General features: G+C 39.6%; 1 protein-coding gene across 6 annotated transcripts in view; it reads right to left on the bottom strand.

Annotated features, from left to right (window-relative positions):
* Window positions 1-7,996, bottom strand: part of zdhhc23b (zinc finger DHHC-type palmitoyltransferase 23b) — a 35,164-nt gene extending 27,168 nt beyond the window's left edge. For 2 of the 6 annotated variants that reach the window (XM_068040478.1, XM_068040483.1), the window contains exons 1-2: window positions 7,782-7,996; window positions 1,945-2,100 (exon numbers count right to left, since the gene is read on the bottom strand). In XM_068040478.1, the coding sequence (XP_067896579.1) occupies window positions 1,945-2,081 (137 nt within the window). In that variant the 5' untranslated portion in view covers window positions 2,082-2,100; window positions 7,782-7,996. Of the gene's footprint in view, window positions 1-1,944; window positions 2,101-2,588; window positions 2,655-2,825; window positions 2,889-7,781 lie in introns of all 6 variants that reach the window. The other 4 variants (XM_068040480.1, XM_068040479.1, XM_068040481.1 and 1 more) reach the window with 4 other exon arrangements.
* Window positions 7,997-21,575: the final 13,579 nt, after the last annotated feature.

Raw genomic sequence — 21,575 nt, 5'->3', positions numbered from 1 at the left:
CAAGGGCGTTTGTAGCAGAGACTAAAGCCAATATATTCAGTTTACCCAATATTCAGTCCTGGATGTTGGACAAGCCAATTTAGCGAGAGTGGAGAGAATGGAGAGATGTGGTGGTGAGTTAAAACTGAGTGTTGTCAATGTACGTGTGTACTGATGCTGTGTTGATAGTGCCAAGGGGCAGCATGTAGATGAGAAATAGGACAGGGACAAGAGAAGATCCTCAGGGCACATCAGAATCACGAGAAGAAAGCATAGCTTGTTTTCTGCTTTTAGTATCAGAGTGTTACATACAAAAATGCTGATGCAAGGACATGCGTGACAGTAATGAAGTCAACCATGAGTGATTGAAGTGTAACTTTAGTGTTTAGGGTAATAAACATGGGTAGAGGGATTCATTAACTATAATACAGAAAGAAAGCAATTAATAAGCCTTTTCTTCAAAGGGTTTAAGAACAGTTAAGTCAGGAAGTCTTGTTTGAGTAAACATCCACAACTATTTGACATGAAGAAAAACTTTTTCACACAGAGACTGGTGAAGGTCTGGAATGCACTGCCTGAGTGTGTGTGCAGGCAGGTTCAACTGAAGCATTCAAAAGGGAATTAGATTGTTACATGAAAAGGAAGAATGTGCAGGGTTATGGGGTGAAGGCGGGGGTATGGAATGGAGTGAATTGCTTTTTGGGACAGCCGGTGCGGACACAATGGGCCAAATGGCTTCCTTCTGCACTGTAACAATTCTGTGATTCTGTGATTTACACAAATTGATTTGTGCATAGATGAGTCATGAGGCCTATCTATGACATGTAACTGTGATGTAGGCAAAAATGATGTATAAAGAAGCATGGATTTTAGTTGTTTTTCCAGAGAGCTCAAAAGATACAGAAACTGTGTCTAGTTGAGCAGATCACTCAAACTAGGCAGCAATAAAGTTTGTCCTATACATTCCATCAAGTGTCTTGTGCTTACTTGAAACATGTTGTTGTGAAGCACAGAAGGAAGTTAGTTGAATGCAAACAGTCACACTATCATATAATTAGATATTGGGCATTATGAGCATCCTGCCGAACATTAACATTTAGTCCACTTCAGAGATAACCAGCACTGCTATACAGAGAATATACCGAAGGCCTACTCAAAACTTTTTTGCACCTTCTTTATCAATAAGAGGAAGGTTCCATCATTTCTGAGAATTTTATTTTATGTTCAAAAAAAAATTCCATTTTATAGCTTGCAATGGTATTCTGGTTAAATCACTATATAATTGGAACTGAAATAGTGTCATCGTTCCTAGTTGTGAACTCCATACAATTCTCTCTGCACAGGGAAGGGACAAATTGATATTAAAACATTAAGCAGTATTCCATGGCTCTGTAAAAGCTGTCCCTAGACACAGGCTCATATTTCAGAAACCTTGAACTATTTAGGATAGTGAACCCGAAGCAAGAAAATTTCACTTTAGATTTCCCACAGAGTTAATAAACCAGGGAAATGGGGAGTGATCATTCGCACGCTTAACAACCCAGTTATGTGCCTTTACTTATCAAATAAAATAACTTTCTAGATTTTAATTCTGCTGGCCCAAAGCAAGGATTGTTCATTTAAAGTCTATTTAGGACTGCATTCAAAACTGCAGGGCAAACTAACTACATAATTTACCAATGAAATGAGAACACAAAGTGCCAGAAATACTCAGCAGGTCTGGCAGGATCTGTGGAGAGAGAAACAGAGTTAACGTTTCAGGTCTGTGACCCTGCATCACATAAACATGTACATAAATTTACAATATTTGTAATCCACAGCTGCTATAAGGGCAACATGTCACCCTCATCAGCCTTGTCATAACTTTCTTCAAAGGTGAAAAGAGGAGACTTAAGCTGCTTGTTTTAGCCCAGTATAATCTGTTATCTAATATAAAGACTGACATGGTAGACTATTATCTCTGACCTGTCACAAGCCTCATCCAGATCCTCACAGTCACAGCAGCTGGCCAGTATGTGAGTTTTCTCTCCCTTGTGGTTAATGTACTCACAACAGCACAGAGTGCCATCCTCATCAGATGTCTTAGAATGTTTCTTCTTCATCCTGCCTTTTCTCACACACCTAAATTCACAAATCAGTAGAAATAAAGTTAAGAAATCAATAATGACCGGTTCCCAGTTACACTGACTAATCTAATTAGGGATAGAAAATATATTCCATTAGGGCATACACTGTTTCATCTTAAGGAATTAGTCTCGTGTTTATACCATATATGGTGTGTGTGTAATTTTTCACTGGGTAGGAATTATTTAATTCTTTTCATTCAGCAGCTTATTTTTTGCACACTATACATTAGTTTTTCTTTTTTTTTAATTTGAGTTAACATTTTACTGAATAAACAAAAATAAATGTATGCTTTCTCAGGTTATGGAACATTACCAATGCATGCTACATTGTAAATCGCCTATTTCATAGATACATAAAATGAAGATCTGGCACAGCTCTTAGATCCAAGTCATATTATTCCTTGATATGATCAAATTACCACCTCAGTAGAAGGATTGGATCAAGCAGGTAGGGAAAGCCTGGGGGTTTATTAGATACTGTACCTGGACAGTGAAAGACCCTCATGGTTATTCAGGCAGATATTACGATGTTGGAAACTCCTGGATTCCCTACAAATGTAAAGGGTGAGAAAGCTTTGTGTGTGGGAGGTGGTTACTACATAATACACACTGATCACAGATGTAATTCTATTCAACTTGTCATTAAACTCAACATATTGGCATGGAAAATAAAGACAAATGAAGCAACAAAGTAACCTTAGATAAAATAAAATTACCCACTTTCATTATGGCTCTCCTTATATTTTGAAAGTAATTTATCCTCAAAATGCCTTGGGAAAGGGCCTTTGACACATCAGAAAAACGACATGCAGCAGTGGTTGGGAGTGGTGTGGAGAGCAGAGAGAGTGTGAGAGGATAGAATGTATATAAATTGATAAAAACCATGTCATAGGTAAGTATTTATTCCTTATTTGTTCATATTATATATAATAGCAATTTGGAAACATGGTTATGCAAATATGGCCACTTATGCTCAGCCAACAATCTAGGAGATGCAGTATGGCCATAGTACTTTTGCATCCGTCTATGAAATACTAAGTACTTTTAGTAAGTCAACATATTTAAACTGTAGCATTTTCCAAATCTAGCAGCAGACATCCAATCACAGGCTACACAAAGTTAACGAATGCTCAACCACAGCAACACATTTAATTAACCGAGAGCCGCCCAAAAGTAATTTTCAAATAGTATACTGAACTTATCCATCTAATTCCACCTGTCAGAACTGAGAAAATTAATCAATTCTACAAAGAGCCACATAGTATTAAAAGTGTCTTCCACTGAATTTGCTGCAAAGAATTTAAGGTGCACAACTCAACTATTAATGAAGGTTTCAGAGACCATGCACAGACCTTTGGTAACACTGGAAGACATTTATTTTCACAACTATTTTATTAATACAGATATTACTAAGACAGTAAATACTAACGTTCGGCCACTGCCTACTGTTTAGTAATCAAATATTCTACCAATTAAATCAAGCTAGCAGATACCAATCAGCAATTATACAGTTGCATTCTGACAGGAGGGGTTTGGGTGATGTCAAATATGAATAAGGCTCTTGTTTATAACAGTCGTCTAAACCCAAGACAATCAGATACCTTGAATTCACATTATAGGATTCATATTATTACAATTTATACATTAGCTAGTGTGACATGGAGTCATTACTATCTCCAGTCTCATTAGAGACAACATGGGATGGAGAACAGAAATAATACAGAACCAAAGCTTACAAGACATTGGAGAAAAAGTTGGATTGCCAAACTTGCAACTGATGACCAGATAAAACTAGATAAAATACTTTTAAAAAATAAAATTCAATATTAAAATTTATTTTCAATGTAACTCTGAGACCAGAATGATCCCAAATGACAGCTATGTTTGAGAGACTAGATATCAGTAATGCTTGTGCTATACATATTTCAAAATATCTAGTTCTGGTTTTAATCAATTTTAGTACCACCTGCCGTTGCTCCATAGCGATTTTCATAGATTTTACACAAGAGCATTAATCATTGTTCAGTCATTAGTTCTACTGCAACAAGAAATGATGTGCTTTTGATTACTGACAGTCCACATCCAGTCTCTATTACACATACATATTTGTAAACTACCAGTAATAGTATACCACTGACTGGTTAATATTACATGTGTGCAGTTAAACATGGCTATACAATTGAACAAATCATCGTTTACTTAAATTACATTTTTCAGGAAATACATAGCTCAAACAACAAAGATCACTTTAGATTGATACTTAAATTAGCAATTGCAGGCAAAGCAAGTAAAAACGTGTTCAGTACAAAACTTAAGATGACTAATCTCATGGCAGATTTAATACTTTGATCAATAACTGCTTTTAAAAAGTGTAACTGATAAACCAAGATATACATATTATTTTCCATAAATATGAATTTTAAAAGCTTTATCATGAACAATGCTTCTGCAGCTGTTTTATTACTGGTCTTGTGTAATTCAAAAAACTGTCAAATCATGCTCACTCCACATACCTTTAAACAGATCCACTATCAGTGTATTTTAAAAGTTACATGTAGCTTAACAAATTAAACATGGAACTACAAAATTATTTTCTGTGAAATTAAGTAAAATTGAGTCACATAATAACTATTGGTAATATAAAAATGTTTAAAGAAATAAGTATCTTATTCTCAATTTAATAGAATTTATACATTAGTTAGTGTGACATGGAGCCATTTCTACCTCCAGTCTCAAACGAGGTAGAAGCAACATGGGATGAAAAACAGATATAATGCACAGCCAGGCTTACCAGACAAAGGAGAAAAGGCTACATTGACAAACTTGCAATTGATAAAAAGATAAATCTAAATAAAAAGTACTTTTTAAAAAATCAATTTAACTATTTATTAAAATTTATTCTCAATTTAACTTTTGCTGGATGTGCATGAACAAATCCAGCAAATACAGGATGTAATTTGTTGTTGTTATATATTTGGTCTAAATTTAGAGACCAGAATGATCCCAGATGACAGCTAAGCTGTAAATTAGTTTGAGACACCAGATATCAGCTTCCCTAGAGCAAAGGCCATAAAACCAAAACAAAATATAACCTATTCCCCTACTAGGGAGCTTACCAACACTGTACTAAACCCTTTTGATATCTCTCAGTTTCTGAACAACTCTTTTCCAGTGCTACGAAAATCAGCGTAATCCAACAATGAAAAACACTGTCACTTAGGTCCAAGGTAAAATTAATCCTCTAAATTCTCAAATAAGTATCCTTGTGGTGTCAGATTTTTGTTACAGAGCCAATTCCACTCTCGGAAGTTCAAACATGATTCTCCTTCATGGCCAGATGTATGTGTTATCATGGAGAGCTGAAGCTTGCCAAGGATTTACTATATTTACAATGGAATATGACTTCAGTGAAGCACACAAGTCAAATCTCACAGCTACACATTTGGAAAATGAAAGAATAAGGATCTAATGTACTTTACAATGGTTCTACAAGAAAGCACACGATTTAATAAACAGTTATTTGTTTGAGCATAGTGTTTCAAAGTATTCCAATAGACCCATGACAAACTGTATTTTTTTTTTAAATAAAATTAATTTTCTTCCCCCATGCCCACCCCCCACAACATACATTTTCCTAATCCAAGAAGACAGGGTCAAATTATACTTCTGGCACTCTACCATTGAAGCTCTACATCTAGCAGGTAGGAAGAATATGGTAAGCAACCGGACTTCCCTTCCTTCCTGGCCTCTGCTCTCAAGTCCCCTTGCAGCATGGCTGAAATTAATACCTCACCGGGTGGGGAGTTACAGTCCAAGACATGAGATCCCACTACTTCATTACACACACCACATGGTCCATTATGCTGCTCTGAAGCATGATAATTTTATACATAAAACATACAGCACAGAAACAGGTCACTCAGCCCAACAGATTCATGTAATTTTTTCTGCTCTATACAAGCTCTCACACCCTTCTTCATCTCACCCTATCAGCATGGTCTTCTATCCCTTTCTACCTCGAGTGCTTATCTAATTTCCCCTTAAATGCATCAATGCTATATGTCTCAACCACACCTTCTTGTACGGAGTTCAAACCACTTTCAGGATAAATATGTTTCTCCTGAATTCCCGTAACATTTATAAATGATCATATATTTATAGCTAGTTTAAATCTGTCACAAGTGAGAACATCTTCTCTACATCTATCTTGTCAAACCCTTCCCTATTTTAAAGGTCTCCAACAGGCCACCCCTCAGTCTTCTCTTTTCTTATACCGATAGGAAAGCCAACTTGAGACCCTTAGAAAAATGAAAATGTAAGCTTGTGACTACTATTGTGCAGAGATGTCCATCAAAAGTAAATTCAACTCATGTTCCAAATGCCTGCTGGATAAAGCAACTACCTAGTCTACAGTCATGTGAAGCAGAAGGTTTCTGGCTCAATGCTGACTCCATGATAACTCCAAAAAGCATGGGTCACCATGGGCCAATGTCTATCTCAAGTCTTATTATTTTCTCCATTACTTTTGTTTTTACTTGTATTAAATTCAACAATTTTCTCGCCTTGACTTAGTTTTAGGTTCCTTTGTATTGCTGATATTTTGTCCTTTTCCTGTACTGTGAAAATGGATCCAGAGTATTAATTTTACAAGTCTGACATTTTCTAATTGTCCATTATTAGTTCAACGACATCTGCCGATATATATAATTATTTCATTACCAATACTCTGCCCTTCATGGACAGTAAAAATTGCTCACCTATATTACAAAAAGATAACAGGTTGTCCCTCCAAAAAAGTTAATTGAAATGCCAGCAATGTTCTAACATGTTGCAGTGTATAAATACACTACATAGTAAGCCTTCCTTGAAAATGGTTACACCCAAAGCTTTAATATGCAGTAACTAACATTTTTATGTGTACCATTATTTTCTGATAGCCCACTGCTAAAGCCTACAGTAGATTAACATTTGATGGAATGCTCCATAAATTCAAATAATTAAATATCACAGTTCTTTTTATATAATAAAAACAAAAAAAAAATGCTGGAAATACTCAGCAGGTCTGGAAGCATCTGTGGAGAAAGAAGCAGAGTTAACGTTTCAGGTCAGTGTTGTGTTACCTCCATCATAACAACTGTAGTAAGAAAGAAGCTAAATGTTTCAAAGGTAAGAAATAGCTGCCAGTCATTTGTTACATGGAAATAATTTAATCTTAAAGTTCATAAATCACGACCACTATATGGGACTTGCTCAGAAAATCTAACTGAATTATCTCCTAACTCACTGCCAGCATTTATTATCTCGTGAATATTATGTTACAAGTATCATGATCCAAGAAAAATGAATTCTGGCTACTCTGTTACAACGTCGTTCAAACATTTAATTATTATAAAGAGAGGAAAATCCTCCCCCCACTCGAGATTTGTGAAGCAAGTACACAGTGAGTGTATGGACAATATTAAATCTCCCTATAATTAAAAAACCCATCCCTTACGATGCAGTGACGAGCAACTACGCGCATCTTTTAGATGACGATAACATTCAGATAAATACATAAAGTAACAATTCCAAACCTAGAGTCTTCACACTGCGTTTACACACTGCCCTGAAACAAACGACCATCCAAATACCTCCCATAAACTACACTGGGAAAAGCTCTTCACAAAACAAACTTACAGTAAATTGTTAGCTGCGACTTAGTGAACTTGATTGGTGACGTGCGTTTCAGTTGCAACAGTTCAAATACTGTACATGCCTCTATTGGATACCCTTCAGGCCAAACCCATGTACCTGTGCCGAACTCACTCTCCTCTGCCCACTTCACTCACTCAAGGTTTGTAACATTAGCCAACAAGTCGAAGTTACTTCCGTGTGTGTATGTCTCTCTCTCTCTACTAGAGGCGCTGCAATTCGTCCTCGCTCCCTCCCACAGCCCGCCCCCGACTCGCGCGCACCACCCACCCATCGCGCGCTCCCGACTCGCGCGCACCACCCACCCATCGCGCGCTCCCGACTCGCGTGCACCACCCACCGCCGCGCGCTTTCTGCCACTTCCTCGTTTGTTGTCGGATTTAGTAATTGTTGCATCTTCCGAGCTGCTGAGAACGCACAGCTCAGTGTTTCCTAGTGTTATTTTCTTTACAAGCTCATAAGTTTTTGATGCATTTTTACCGCGCCGGGTTTGGTTTCCCCTTTAAAGTGCAAAATAGAACGATTGGAGGATTGTCCTTTTTTGATGGCTGCAGGAAACAGAAATTTCGCAAGATTTGAAATGAGGATTTTCTCCCCCAGTCACTTGTTCAAGCAAAAGCTATGCTTGCTCACACCTTTAAAATAGATGAATGTCTAGTCAGGGATAGCATTGAAAGATTTCAACAAAAGTTATGCTCGACCAACCTTATTGAATTCTTTGACGGAGTACAGAAAGTGGACAAGTGTAATAATGTAGAAGATGTAATAACAGTGCGTAGTAGAGTGGAGTCAGGAGATAGGTACCGGATAGCAGACAGCTGGCTACAGAAAACAGAGTAGGGGTTAAAGGTAGCTATTCAGACTGGCAAGAGGTGGTGTCCAACTGGGATTTACATAAATGATTTGGACTTGGCAATCAGAAGTACAATTTCCAAATTTGCTGATGACACTAAATTGGGGGTATCGTTAATATTAAAGATGACTGTGATAAAATACAAAAAGACATTAATAAACTAAACAGAATGGGTGTGTGATAGGCACGTTCAATGTGATAAGTGGAGGAACAGAGAAATCTGGAGGTACAGGTGCACAAAATAGCAATACAGGATAATAAGGCCATAAAATAGCAAACCGAGCACTGTGGTTCGTTTCTGGAGGAACAGAATTGAAAAGCAGTGATGTTACATTAAACTTGTATCAAACCTTGTTTAGACTTAAGTGTACAGTGCTTAGTTCTGGTCTCCATATATTAAAAAATGTAGCGACACTGGAGAGTGGGCAAAAAATATTTCCAAGGATAATACCAGAACTGAGAGGTGATAATTATCAAATAAAACTGAACAGGCTGGGACTTTTTTCTGTAGAAAAGAGAAGGCCGAGCAATGACCTGATGGAGGTCTTTAAGATTATGAAATGGTGTGCTAGGGTAGACAAAATGTTTCCAATTGTGGGGAAGGTAAAATTAATGGCCATAGATGGAAGTCACCAGTAAATGCAATCGGGAATTCAGGAGGGAGCTTCTTATCCAGACAGTGGTTAAATGTGGATCTCACTACCACAAGGATTAGTTGAAGTGAATCACATAGATGCGTTTAAGGGGAAGCTAGATAAATATGAGGGAGAAAGGAATAGAAGGTTATGTTGATAGGGTTAAATGAAGAGAGGTGGGAGGAGGCTCGTGGGGAAGCATAAACATCACAGACCAGTTGGGTCAAATGGCTTGTTTCTGTGCTGTAAATTCTATGTAAAAATACAGTGAGTATTTCTGACCACTAAGGTTTCACCTCTAGTGACTCAACATGTTTTAGAAGGTTAGGATTGAGTTCACCAATAAGTGATCCATTGCTAGTCCAGAATCTGATTGAAGTCTGTCCTCAACTATCACCAATACCCAAGAGACTAGTCTTAGCATTTCTCCCAACAAACGAGGGATTATGACAAGTAGTTCCATCAAAATTTTTAAATAAAGTTTAGGTATTTCTAATATCTATCCAAGAGGTATGACTGAATGCTACATGTTTGTCTCTGCATGAGGTAGAATCCACATTCTGTAGGTGCAGGTTGAAAATGCACTGTGACGAAAGTTAATTTCACAGATAACATGGCCGCTATGACATTAAGATATGCTAATATGTCAACTGCAAATGCATCAGTATTGATATCACCTACAATATTTCTTGACAATTAACTACATATCTGTATTTTCATTCTAATTGATTATGAACTCTTCACTTGGCTCATAGCTCAGTCATCCAATGCTAATAACTCAGATGGAAAATTGGGACAACTTTCCCCAGCTCATCAGTTCTTTTCGTACCACCGCCTGCATGGGGTTGACATGTAGAGACTCCATGGTGGATAAACAAGACACTCCCGACCCCATTTTACTTCAATTGCCTCAGTTTGTGATTTTTGTTTATATGAAAAGATATAAATTAGAAATCAAGTAACCTGCAGTGGAGTGAATTCTGCCATATTAAGTTTATACTACCGTTTAATTTTTATTTTTAATGGGATTTTATTTTTACTACGTTATTCTTTTGGGCCTCCTTATCTCGAGAGACAATGGATATGCGCCTGGAGGTGGTCAGTGGTTTGTGAAGCAGCGCCTGGAGTGGCTATAAAGGCCAATTCTGGAGTGACAGGCTCTTCCACAGGTGCTGCAGAGAAATTTGTTTGTCGGGGCTGTTGCACAGTTGGCTCTCCCCTTGCGCCTCTGTCTTTTTTCCTGCCAACTACTAAGTCTCTTCGACTCGCCACAATTTAGCCCTGTCTTTATGGCTGCCCGCCAGCTCTGGCGAATGCTGGCAACTGACTCCCATGACTTGTGATCAATGTCACACGATTTCATGTCGCGTTTGCAGACGTCTTTATAGCGGAGACATGGACGGCAGGTGGGTCTGATACCAGTGGCGAGCTCGCTGTACAATGTGTCTTTGGGGATCCTGCCATCTTCCATGCGGCTCACATGGCCAAGCCATCTCAAGCGCCGCTGACTCAGTAGTGTGTATCAGCTGGGGGTGTTGGCCGCTTCAAGGACTTCTGTGTTGGAGATATAGTCCTGCCACCTGATGCCAAGTATTCTCCGAAGGCAGCGAAGATGGAATGAATTGAGACGTCGCTCTTGGCTGGCATACGTTGTCCAGGCCTCGCTGCCGTAGAGCAAGGTACTGAGGACACAGGCCTGATACACTCGGACTTTTGTGTTCCGTGTCAGTGCGCCATTTTCCCACACTCTCTTGGCCAGTCTGGACATAGCAGTGGAAGCCTTACCCATGCGCTTGTTGATTTCTGCATCTAGAGACAGGTTACTGGTGATAGTTGAGCCTAGGTAGGTGAACTCTTGAACCACTTCCAGAGCGTGGTCGCCAATATTGATGGATGGAGCATTTCTGACGTCCTGCCCCATGATGTTCGTTTTCTTGAGGCTGATGGTTAGGCCAAATTCATTGCAGGCAGACACAAACCTGTCGATGAGACTCTGCAGGCACTCTTCAGTGTGAGATGTTAAAACAGCATCGTCAGCAAAGAGGAGTTCTCTGATGAGGACTTTCCGTACTTTGGACTTCGCTCTTAGACGGGCAAGTTTGAACAACCTGCCCCCTGATCTTGTGTGGAGGAAAATTCCTTCTTCAGAGGATTTGAACGCATGTGAAAGCAGCAGGGAGAAGAAAATCCCAAAAAGTGTGGGTGCGAGAACACAGCCCTGTTTCACACCACTCAGGATAGGAAAGGGCTCTGATGAGGAGCCACCATGTTGAATTGTGCCTTTCATATTGTCATGGAATGAGGTGATGATACTTAGTAGCTTTGGTGGACATCCGATCTTTTCTAGTAGTCTGAAGAGACCACGTCTGCTGACGAGGTCAAAGGCTTTGGTGAGATCAATGAAAGCAATGTAGAGGGGCATCTGTTGTTCACGGCATTTCTCCTGTATCTGACGAAGGGAGAACAGCATGTCAATGGTCGATCTCTCTGCACGAAAGCCACACTGTGCCTCAGGGTAGACGCGCTCGGCCAGCTTCTGGAGCCTGTTCAGAGCGACTCGAGCAAAGACTTTCCCCACTATGCTGAGCAGGGAGATTCCACGGTAGTTGTTGCAGTCACCGCGGTCACCTTTGTTTTTATAGAGGGTGATGATGTTGGCATCGCGCATGTCCTGGGGTACTGCTCCCTCGTCCCAGCACAGGCATAGCAGTTCATGTAGTGCTGAGAGTATAGCAGGCTTGGCACTCTTGATTATTTCAGGGGTAATGCTGTCCTTCCCAGGGGCTTTTCCGCTGGCTAGAGAATCAATGGCATCACTGAGTTCCGATTTGGTTGGCTGTATGTCCAGCTCATCCATGACTGGTAGAGGCTGGGCTGCATTGAGGGCAGTCTCAGTGACAGCATTCTCCCTGGAGTACAGTTCTAGGTAGTGCTCAACCCAGCGGTCCATCTGTTTGCGTTGGTCAGTGATTATGTCCCCCGATTTAGATTTGAGGGGGGCGATCTTCTTGATGGTTGGCCCAAGAGCTCTCTTCATGCCATCATACATTCCTCTGATGTTTCCGGTGTCTGAGGCCAGCTGAATATGACTGCATAGGTGTTGCCAGTAGTCGTTTGCGCAACGCCTAGCTGTTCTTTGTGCAGTACTTCTGGCTGCTTTAAGTGCTGCGGATGTTAAATCGCTGGGGGCTTTCTTGTAGTTCAACAGTGCAATGCGCTTAGCGGCTATGACAGGTTCCAGCTCTTCATTATGAGATTGAAACCAGTCTGCATTTCTCTTCGCACTTTTGCCGTAGGTGGTCAAAGCTGACTCATAGATGGCGTCTCTGATGTGGGCCCACTTGGTCTCAGCAGAAGGGCTGTTACAAGTGAATTTAGAAATTTTTGTAACAGCTGTGGGTGAGAAATTCTGCTCGTGTTGATGCGCGGGTGGCCCTTCTGCTTGGAATGATGCAACTTCTTTGGTCTGAGTCTAACCTTGCTGCACACCAGGGAGTGGTCGGTGTCGCAGTCCGCACTGTGGAAGCTGCGTGTGATTTGAACACTGTTTAAGGCGGCTCGCCTTGTGACAATGAGGTCTAGCTGGTGCCAACGACGTGATCTTGGGTGCCTCCATGAAACCTGGTGACAGGGTTTAGTGTGAAAGAACGAGTTGGTGATGCAGAGGTTATGATAGGTACACAACTCAAGCAGTCTCTGCCCGTTCTCATTCATCCTTCCAACGCCATAGCGCCATAGGCACTACATAAATGCAAGTTGTTAATGTAATATGTCACTTTAGCGGAAGGCTTACTTAACCTTTCTATCTTTCTATCAGTGGTTAGCACTGCAGCCTCACAGCTCCAGCGACATGGGTTCAATTCTGGGTACTGCCTGTGTGGAGTTTGCAAGTTCTCCCTGTGTCTGCGTGGGTTTCCTCCGGTTTCCTCCCACATGCCAAAGACTTGCAGGTTGATAGGTTAATTGGCCATTATAAATTTCCCCTAGTATAGGTAGGTGGTAGGGAAATATAGGGACAGGTGGGAATGTGGTAGGAATATGGGATTAGTGTAAGATTAGTATAAATGGGTGGTTGATGGTCGGCACAGACTCGGTGGGCCGAAGGGCCTGTTTCAGTGCTGTATCTCTAAACTAAAACTAAACTAAAACCAGGACAACATGAAAGGACTTGCTGATTGAATAAGCCATTACAGTAACAGGGTTTATCTTCAAACCTGTGATATTGGTACAAGTTGTGAGTATAAAGTTATATAGTGGCCCATAGGGATCAAGGATTTGTCTATGGCACTGAACACAAGAGAAATATCTGCAATGAAACCTTGACACAAAAAGGATCTACATTCAGGGTCTACATTCTATTACGGCCAGGTGAGGAGGGGTCTCAGGCTCCCCTTTCGTCTTTTCTCTCGTTTGACTGCAATAGGATTTATTCCTTGTTAAAAACAATGTTTGTGCTTTCCACCTCAATGAGTGTTTTACCTTGTTCCTCCAACGTGATTGCAAAAGAACCAATCGGACAGGTTTTCTTGAGTTTAAACAAGAAAGAGGTAAGTTTATTATACTTAACATTCTAACCCAATTTAAGATACAAAAATATGCTACACATTCACGCACACATTCACACAAGAGTAACACACACAAATAGATTACAGAGGGAATCAGATTTGGTGGTTGGATTAAAGTCCAGAATAAGTGGAACTTAAATGGATCTGTAAATCCAGTAGTCCTCGGTTGAAGCTGTAGTCTTGAAGTCCTTGCTGGTCAAAGTGCCCTTTGGTTGGCTTGCTTTACTTAGAGTCTTCCTGAAGGCAGAATTGGTAGATGATTCTTTTCCCCTGGTTGCTGGCTGTAATGGTCTGTAGGTTTGGAGGGTCCCCAGTCACGGTCGGTTCATTCCTTGATATTTTCTGGGGAAAGAGAGGGAGACACACAGGGGAGCAGCCATGTGCTTCTTCGCTAGATATTCATTTACTGCCTGTCTGCTGTCTGTGACAAAACTTCCATTTCCTTCAGAGATGAGCAAGCAGTCACAGGGTTCTCTCAATCCCTTTGTTTTTAATGAGGGCCAAAGTCTAAAACCCAAACTCCTCTAGTGTGTACCCCCCAGAGAGACATCTCCACTTATGAATGCCTCAGGATGACTTTGAATGGCTCGCTAATGAGGATCAGCTGGCTAATCTATTCAATTAGCCAAAGCATTGTTCTGGCTGGGCCTCTTGTTAGAATCTTTGACTCTAGTCCAATCTCCTGGTGTTTCAAATGTAAATTGCAGTGGCCATCTTGGCTGCTAGTTATTTTAAAAGTAACTTGTAGGATTTTTTCTATTAAAAGTCTAAGGTAAGTTTCCAACTGATGAAACAATGAAATTAATATGTCCCATTTGGCATATAGGGTTTTCCTGACAATTCAGTGATATCACATCTGGCATGTATTCCAAGAAAGATAATGCATTCTCTTTTCACATCAAGAAAGGGGAAAAGGCTGCATAACGTCGCAAAATATCCATTAACTTGATTCAAATAATACAAAGCACCATTAGCTTAACTTCTCTGACAGACTGGGTCTGAATTGGTTAAATAATGGAGTGGAATTCCCTGAAGCTGAAAGCCAAGAATACTTCCAATCAGTTTTCTCTTTTATCCCCTTCCTTACTGTCACGCCAGCAACAGGCTACGGGTTTTGGTAGGTATTTCAAGAGAATATACAAGGACCACAAGCACATTTTTAAGCCTGTCTACTAACTCTTATAAAGAGGCCTTTTGAACCCCAAGCTTCTGATAAATTTGGGCCAGATGCTGAAAAACATTGTAGGTTCTGTGCACTAAATCTTCAGCTAATCCAACCCATAAACTCCTTACAAAACCAAGAACCCTTCTGAAGAGACAGATGACAGTCCATCATTACCAATCCTTGTTAAAGTACTCATTTCATATCCCATACATATTCCTTACAAACTGAAATAAGAAACCGCAAGAGAAAACCATAAAAAATGTATGGCAACAAAGTCATGGAATATGAAGCCTTCCCATTGTTCTATTCCTGGTAAGGTGAGTTCACTTCATCCTTGGAGTTTTGAGAGAGAAACCTGTGAGTAGGAATACTGGCAATCACTCTACAGATATTGGATTTGTGAAGGGCTGAAAGAACAACCATCCAACCTGCTGGTGAATTGTACAATATAACCAAAACAGAGAAGAGAGGGAAGAAATGGGGATCCTAATTTTATGGGGATTGGAAAGCAGAATCAGAAAGATTCTGGTTAACAATTATAGCACTTGCTCGCAAAAGGATGAGTATGGTTCCCAAGTAAATTTAACATCCAATGTGCGAATGAAATGTACATTTATAATTGCCTCACTGTAGTCTTCTGCTAGTGACTATTGCAGATAGTGTAGTTCAGAGATTTCGTGTCATAGTAAGTGTATCAGAATGAATATTTAAGATTTGATTGAGAAACAGGGACAAGTACCAAGAGGCTATTATCCTAACGTAATTAGTTTGAAACAGGCTGGTTCGTAAATAATGTATCCAGAACACTATATGTTCGATTGTTATTATTGCTTTTCCCTCAACACCATACATTCGATGGAATCATTCACGCCAATATCAATGAAGGAGGCAAAGTTGTGCAGTGATTTGTAAAAGAAGGTTAGGATTTCGTTTTCAATTCATTAAGAGGACAAAGAAGCCAGTGAAGGTCAGCAAGGAAGGGTGATGTGTGAGCTAGCCCTAGTGCAAGACAGATATAGGTGATAAAAGTTCTGGATGAGATGCAGTTTATATAGTAATACAAAATCAAAATACTGCAGATGCTGGAAAGCTGAAAGAAAAACAGAAAATGCTGGAAATACTCAATATGTCAGGCAGGATCTGTGGAAAGAAAAACAGAGTTAACATTTCAGCTCAGTTCTGACGAAAGGTCACAGACATGGGGATCATAATATATTGGGGAATGGGAAGCAGAATCAAAAAGATACTGGTTAACAATTGCAGAACTTGTTCTTAATATTGCAATGTTGGAGGAGCAATATTTTAAATGAGCCTGGTTGTGTGATAAGTTGTATTATGAAGCTTTTCCTTTTCACATTTTAGAAATGACAGAAGAAAAACAGAAATGTTAAGGTGATGACTGGTTATTAACTTTTTTTAAAAATAATTGAATAGAAATAACGGAACATTTCATGTGCCCACTGTCAACATCAAGAGTTTCCAGACCATGTGTAAAGCCAGCCACAGGCAGAGTAAATTTTCCATTAGTCTGCCCCAATAATTTGCCTTGGTTTCAACATCAGACGATCATCCCTACTTTACCAAATTGCCATTTCCCACACTGGCCATCCATATGCATTCTGCAAATTTAAATACCAGTTTATTGAACAAATTAACATTGAAAGGGAGGAAGTATTAACTGTGTTAGTGGGCTTAAAAGTGGATAAATCCTCAGGCCCAGATGAGATGTATCCCAGCCTGTTATGTGAGGCAAGGGAGGAGATAGCAAGGGCTTTGACACAAATTTTCAAATCCTCTCTGGCCACAGGAGAGGTACCAGAGGACTGGAGGACAGTGAATGTGGTACCATTATTCAAGAAGGGCAGCAAGGATAAATCAGGTAATTACAGGCCGGTGAGTTTAACATCAGTGGTTGGGAAAATATTGGAAAAAATTCTGAGGGACAGGATTAATCTCGACTTGGAGAGGCAGGGATAGTCAGCATGGCTTTGTCGGGGGAAAGCGTGTCTAACAAACTGGATTGAATTTCTCAAGGATGTAACTAGATGTGTCTATAAGGGTAAAGCAGTTGATGTAGTATACATGGATTTCAGTAAGGCTTTTGATAAGGTCCCACATGGGAGATTGGTTAAGAAAATAAGAGCCCATGGGATCCATGGCAATTTGGCAAATTGGATCCAAAATTGGCTTAGTGGCAGGAGGCAGAGGGTGATGGCCAAGGGCTGTTTTTGCGATTGGAAGTCTGTGACAAGTGGTGTACCACAGGGATAGGTGCTGGGACCCTTGCTGTTTGTAGTGTACATTAATGATTTAGATGTGAATATAGGAGGTATTATCAGTAAGTTTGCAGAAGACATGAAAATTGGTGGTATTGTAGATAGAGAGGAGGAAATCCTTGGATTACAGGGAGATATAGATGGGCTAGTAAGATGGACGGGGCTGTGGCAAATGGAATTTAATCCAGAAAAGTGTGAGGTAATGCATTTTTGGAGGACTAACAAGGCAAGAGAATATACAATGGATGGTAGGACCCTAGGAAGTACAGAAAGTCAGAAGGACCTTGGTGTACTTGTCCATAGATCACTGAAGGCAGCAGCACAGGTGGATAAGGTGGTTAGGAAAGCATATGGGATACTTGCCTTTATTAGCCACGGCATAGAATATAAGAGCAGGGAGGTTATGATGGAGCTATATAAAATGCTAGTTAGGCCACAGCTGGAGTACTGTGTACAGTTCTGGTCACCACACCATAGGAATGATGTGATTGCACTGGAGAGGGTGCCGAGGAGATTCACCAGGATGTTGCCTGGGCTGGAGCATTTCAGCTATGAAGAGAGACTGAAAAGCCTAGGGTTGTTTTCCTTGGAGCAGAGAAGGCTGAGGGGGGACATGATTGAGGTGTACAAGATTATGAAGGGCATTGATAGGTTAGATAGGAAGAAACTTTTTCCCTTAGTGGAGGGGTCAAGAACCAGGGGACATAGATTTAGGGTAAGGGCAAGAGGTTTGGGGGGATGGGCCGAAGGGCCTGTTTCTGTGCTGTGTAACTCTATGACTCTATTGTCATATTAGAAGGCAATTTTGTACTTTGGATTTATCCCAAGTAGACCCTGTGTTGAGACTGTCAAAAAGTATTTCATGCAAAACCTTCAGGTGACCGTGTGAGAAGACTTCAATTTTATCAAAATGGCCTGGACTCAAACCCATGACTCAAAAGTGAAAGAACTCTATTTTAATCCAACCCTTCACCAAGTTCCCTTACTAGAAAATTCAAGGTTGTGCTTTGAAGTTTTTTTTGATGGGGTTGGGGGTGGAGGAGGAAAAAAACCACTATTGTTCCAGTAGTTGATCAATGGGGTTTGCATCACAGACATTGCAAGTCCAACTCCCAGCTCTGACTGAAAATATCTGGAATCGGGAAGCAAGTTTGTCAGTTATTTCTCAGTATCACACAAAAAAATGTTCCATTTATTTTACATATAATCATAGGGAGTTTTCTTATACTTACCTAACAATATCGCATGTAGTAATATGACTGTCCATCTGTTTATCTGCCTCAGTCAAGGGGGATTGAAAATTGTAGACTATCTAAGTGAGGTGGTGTTGTTGTCTTGTGTGTTGTCTACAGGTCAAAATCTTTTCACAGCACTATTAAACATTCATTCTCCATCATTATTGTTCCAAGCATTGATGAGCACAGTTATTTTTAATATTAGTAAATTCACAACTGTAAAATTTCATAAGATAAAACTGTATTTCAGCTCACTGTGTAAAGGTATACATAAATTCGATCAAAAGGTTCTTCAGAATCAACTTTAAGAGTAGATATTTCTAAAACTACTTATATATTTTTTTTACTTGTTCATGGGTTACAGGCGTCACTGGCTTGTCAGGATTATTGCCTATCCCTAATTGCCCTTGAGCAGGTGATGGTGAGCTGCCTTCTCGAACTGCTGCAGTCCTTGTCAGTTTACTAAGGAATTTATGCAAGGAATTCAAAAAAAGCTAGTGAGAGTGTTACAACCGAGGTGGGAGCAACGCACTGTCTATTCAGTCCCACTCCACAGTTTGCAGTATATAATTGAAGTTTTCCCACCTCACCAGAAAAACAGCCAAATTAAACACTCTAGTAACCCCAGAATAAAACAGACCAAACCAGGTATCTTTAGACAACAAATTCATTATTTATTAAAAAACTAAATCTTGAACACTAAGTTAAAGCTATGTCTAAAAACCTTATAACTTATTTTAACCTAACTCCCCCATTCACACACATACATTCAAAACAAACAGTTAACCGGTTTTAAAAGTGGTGTTTTAAAAACTTGCTGTTTCTTATAAATAAATAAGTCTTTGTGGTTTACGTTCCTGATGGGTGAGGTATCCTACTGTAAAAATAAATAAATACCTCTCAAAGTCTTCACACAGATTTGATGAAACAGTCCGTTCTTGATAGGCATTCAAAGCAGGCAGCAGGCATCAAGCAGTTCTTTAAACAAGGAGTGTAGCAATGGGTCCACTTGGATTTTAAAACCAACGGTCTCTTAGTGGAAATTTCACTCCATGCAATACAAATGGTCTCTTCAAAGGGTTTTTTCATCCTTAGACAATTAACTTGGCAGATAGCTCCTGATAGAATTTCTGCTGAGAGAAATAGACAGCTTTTTCCTTCAAAAAGCACGCTTGGTTGGTGGCTGGTTCAGACCAGTTTTTGTCAGTTTTTATACACAGTCAAATCGAAACATTATACCATGTGACCTTTCTCTCCTGCTGTGACCTAGGGACAGGTGCAGCTGGCATCCTGTACTCAACCTTAAAGGCACACTGTTTCAAACAGTGTCTTAAAGGCACACTCTGTTTTTAATCCGAGGAGAAAAAAAGAAACAGTTCCATGACAACAGGTAGACTAATAATGCATCAGGTAGAAAATGACAGAATTCTCAGGAATACAAAATCATCCATAATGTCTGCCTCAGTGACAGAATCTGCAGGATGGGATGGATTAGACAGAAACAATCACTACAAAAGTAATATTCCAGAGTAAAAGCAAAGCTTTAATATGTCATAATAATCTAAATTTTACACACATTTTATTGTACCTTTTTTACATAATATTTCAAAGTATGTTTTTGTCATAAAATCTTTCATTTTTAACTGTAGTATAATGTACATAAAATACTGCTGGGTAGATTATGCATATAGACCTTAAGTATCATCACAGGATGTGATGTCACAAGTCTGAACCTTGTGTTGCTCAGTGTTCATGTAGCTATCCTGGAGATAAGACCCCTGGAAATAAACTCCTGTTACCTTGATCCAAAGTCTACTATCCATATTTAATATTAACAGCATACTGACGAGAATAGTATATGGTGGCAGCAGTAAAAATGACTTTGGTAGTGTAAAAACAGAATATATCAAACATCAGAGAGAAGCATATGTTACGACCGACTGCTCCAGTCAAAGCGCCCAATCAAAATATACAATTCTGATTGTGTTGGGAGAAACACACTGTTAATTCAATCCCGTCCCACCACAGATCACCTAACATATCATTTTAAACTTTCCAAATTAAAGAAAGAACCAACCAAATTATACCATCTATTAACCCCAGAATGAGGCTAATCAAACCAGGTGTCTTTAAATCAACAAATTAACTGTTTAATTAGAAAAACTAAATTCTTAAACACTATGAAGATATAAACAGCATTTAAAATAGAAAAAATTAGAGTCCTTGCAAATTTACGCTCCTGCCGGAGGTGAAAAAGTCCAAGGTTGCTTGAAGTCCTCATGGCCGTCCGATGGGGGGAGAAAAAGGTTCATCAACAGTAGAACAGTCCGTAGTCTAATTTCAGCAGTAAGTGCTGCTTTCCTTCTCCAACAATGAATTTCAACAATTAATGACTTGTAAGCACTTTTTAAGTGAATCAATTTGACTTTAGAATTATTGAGGGATAAAAGATTGTTACAGTCTAACTTCCCTTCCTTCAGTTTAAATTCTCAGAGATCTCTGTTTTGGCTTGACTTTTTTTTTAGAAGTTTGAGAGAGAATAATAAATAAACTGACTAAATTCTCTTCCTTCAGTTGAAATGGTCTGAAAGCATGCCTTTCAGGTGCTAACACACAGCTGTCTGTCTGTGTCCCCTGTTAGAACAGGCTGTTTATACTATAAGCCAGTTCAAAATTGAATTGTAACAAATGTATCTCTTGATACTCAGTCCAAGTGGCTGTATCCAAGGCAACGAGAATGCACCCTTTGAATCGCCGTTTCTGAGTGGCTGTGTCCAAGGCAACAAGAATGCATTCTTTGACTCAGTCTTTAGAGCTTGCTGCCTTAAAGAAGTACGGCTCTTTTCCAGACTTAAGGGCACACCACATTCTTCCCAGAGAAAAAAATACAGGATCGTAACACCTCCACCCCTGGCAGAATGAAACGCCATTCCTGGAATGTGTTTCATTACAATGGGTAAAAAATACAATTTGCAAAAAAATGCTAACACTTTTTTTCCCCCGCATTTACATTCATACACTTTTCTAAAATGTTAAGACTATAGCAACAA

The sequence above is a fragment of the Heterodontus francisci genome, chromosome 10 (genome assembly GCF_036365525.1).
Source record: "Heterodontus francisci isolate sHetFra1 chromosome 10, sHetFra1.hap1, whole genome shotgun sequence".
NCBI classification, from domain to species: Eukaryota; Metazoa; Chordata; class Chondrichthyes; order Heterodontiformes; family Heterodontidae; genus Heterodontus; species Heterodontus francisci.
Note: the sequence above shows the minus strand (reverse complement) of the source record. Positions and strands in the feature narration are given on the sequence as shown.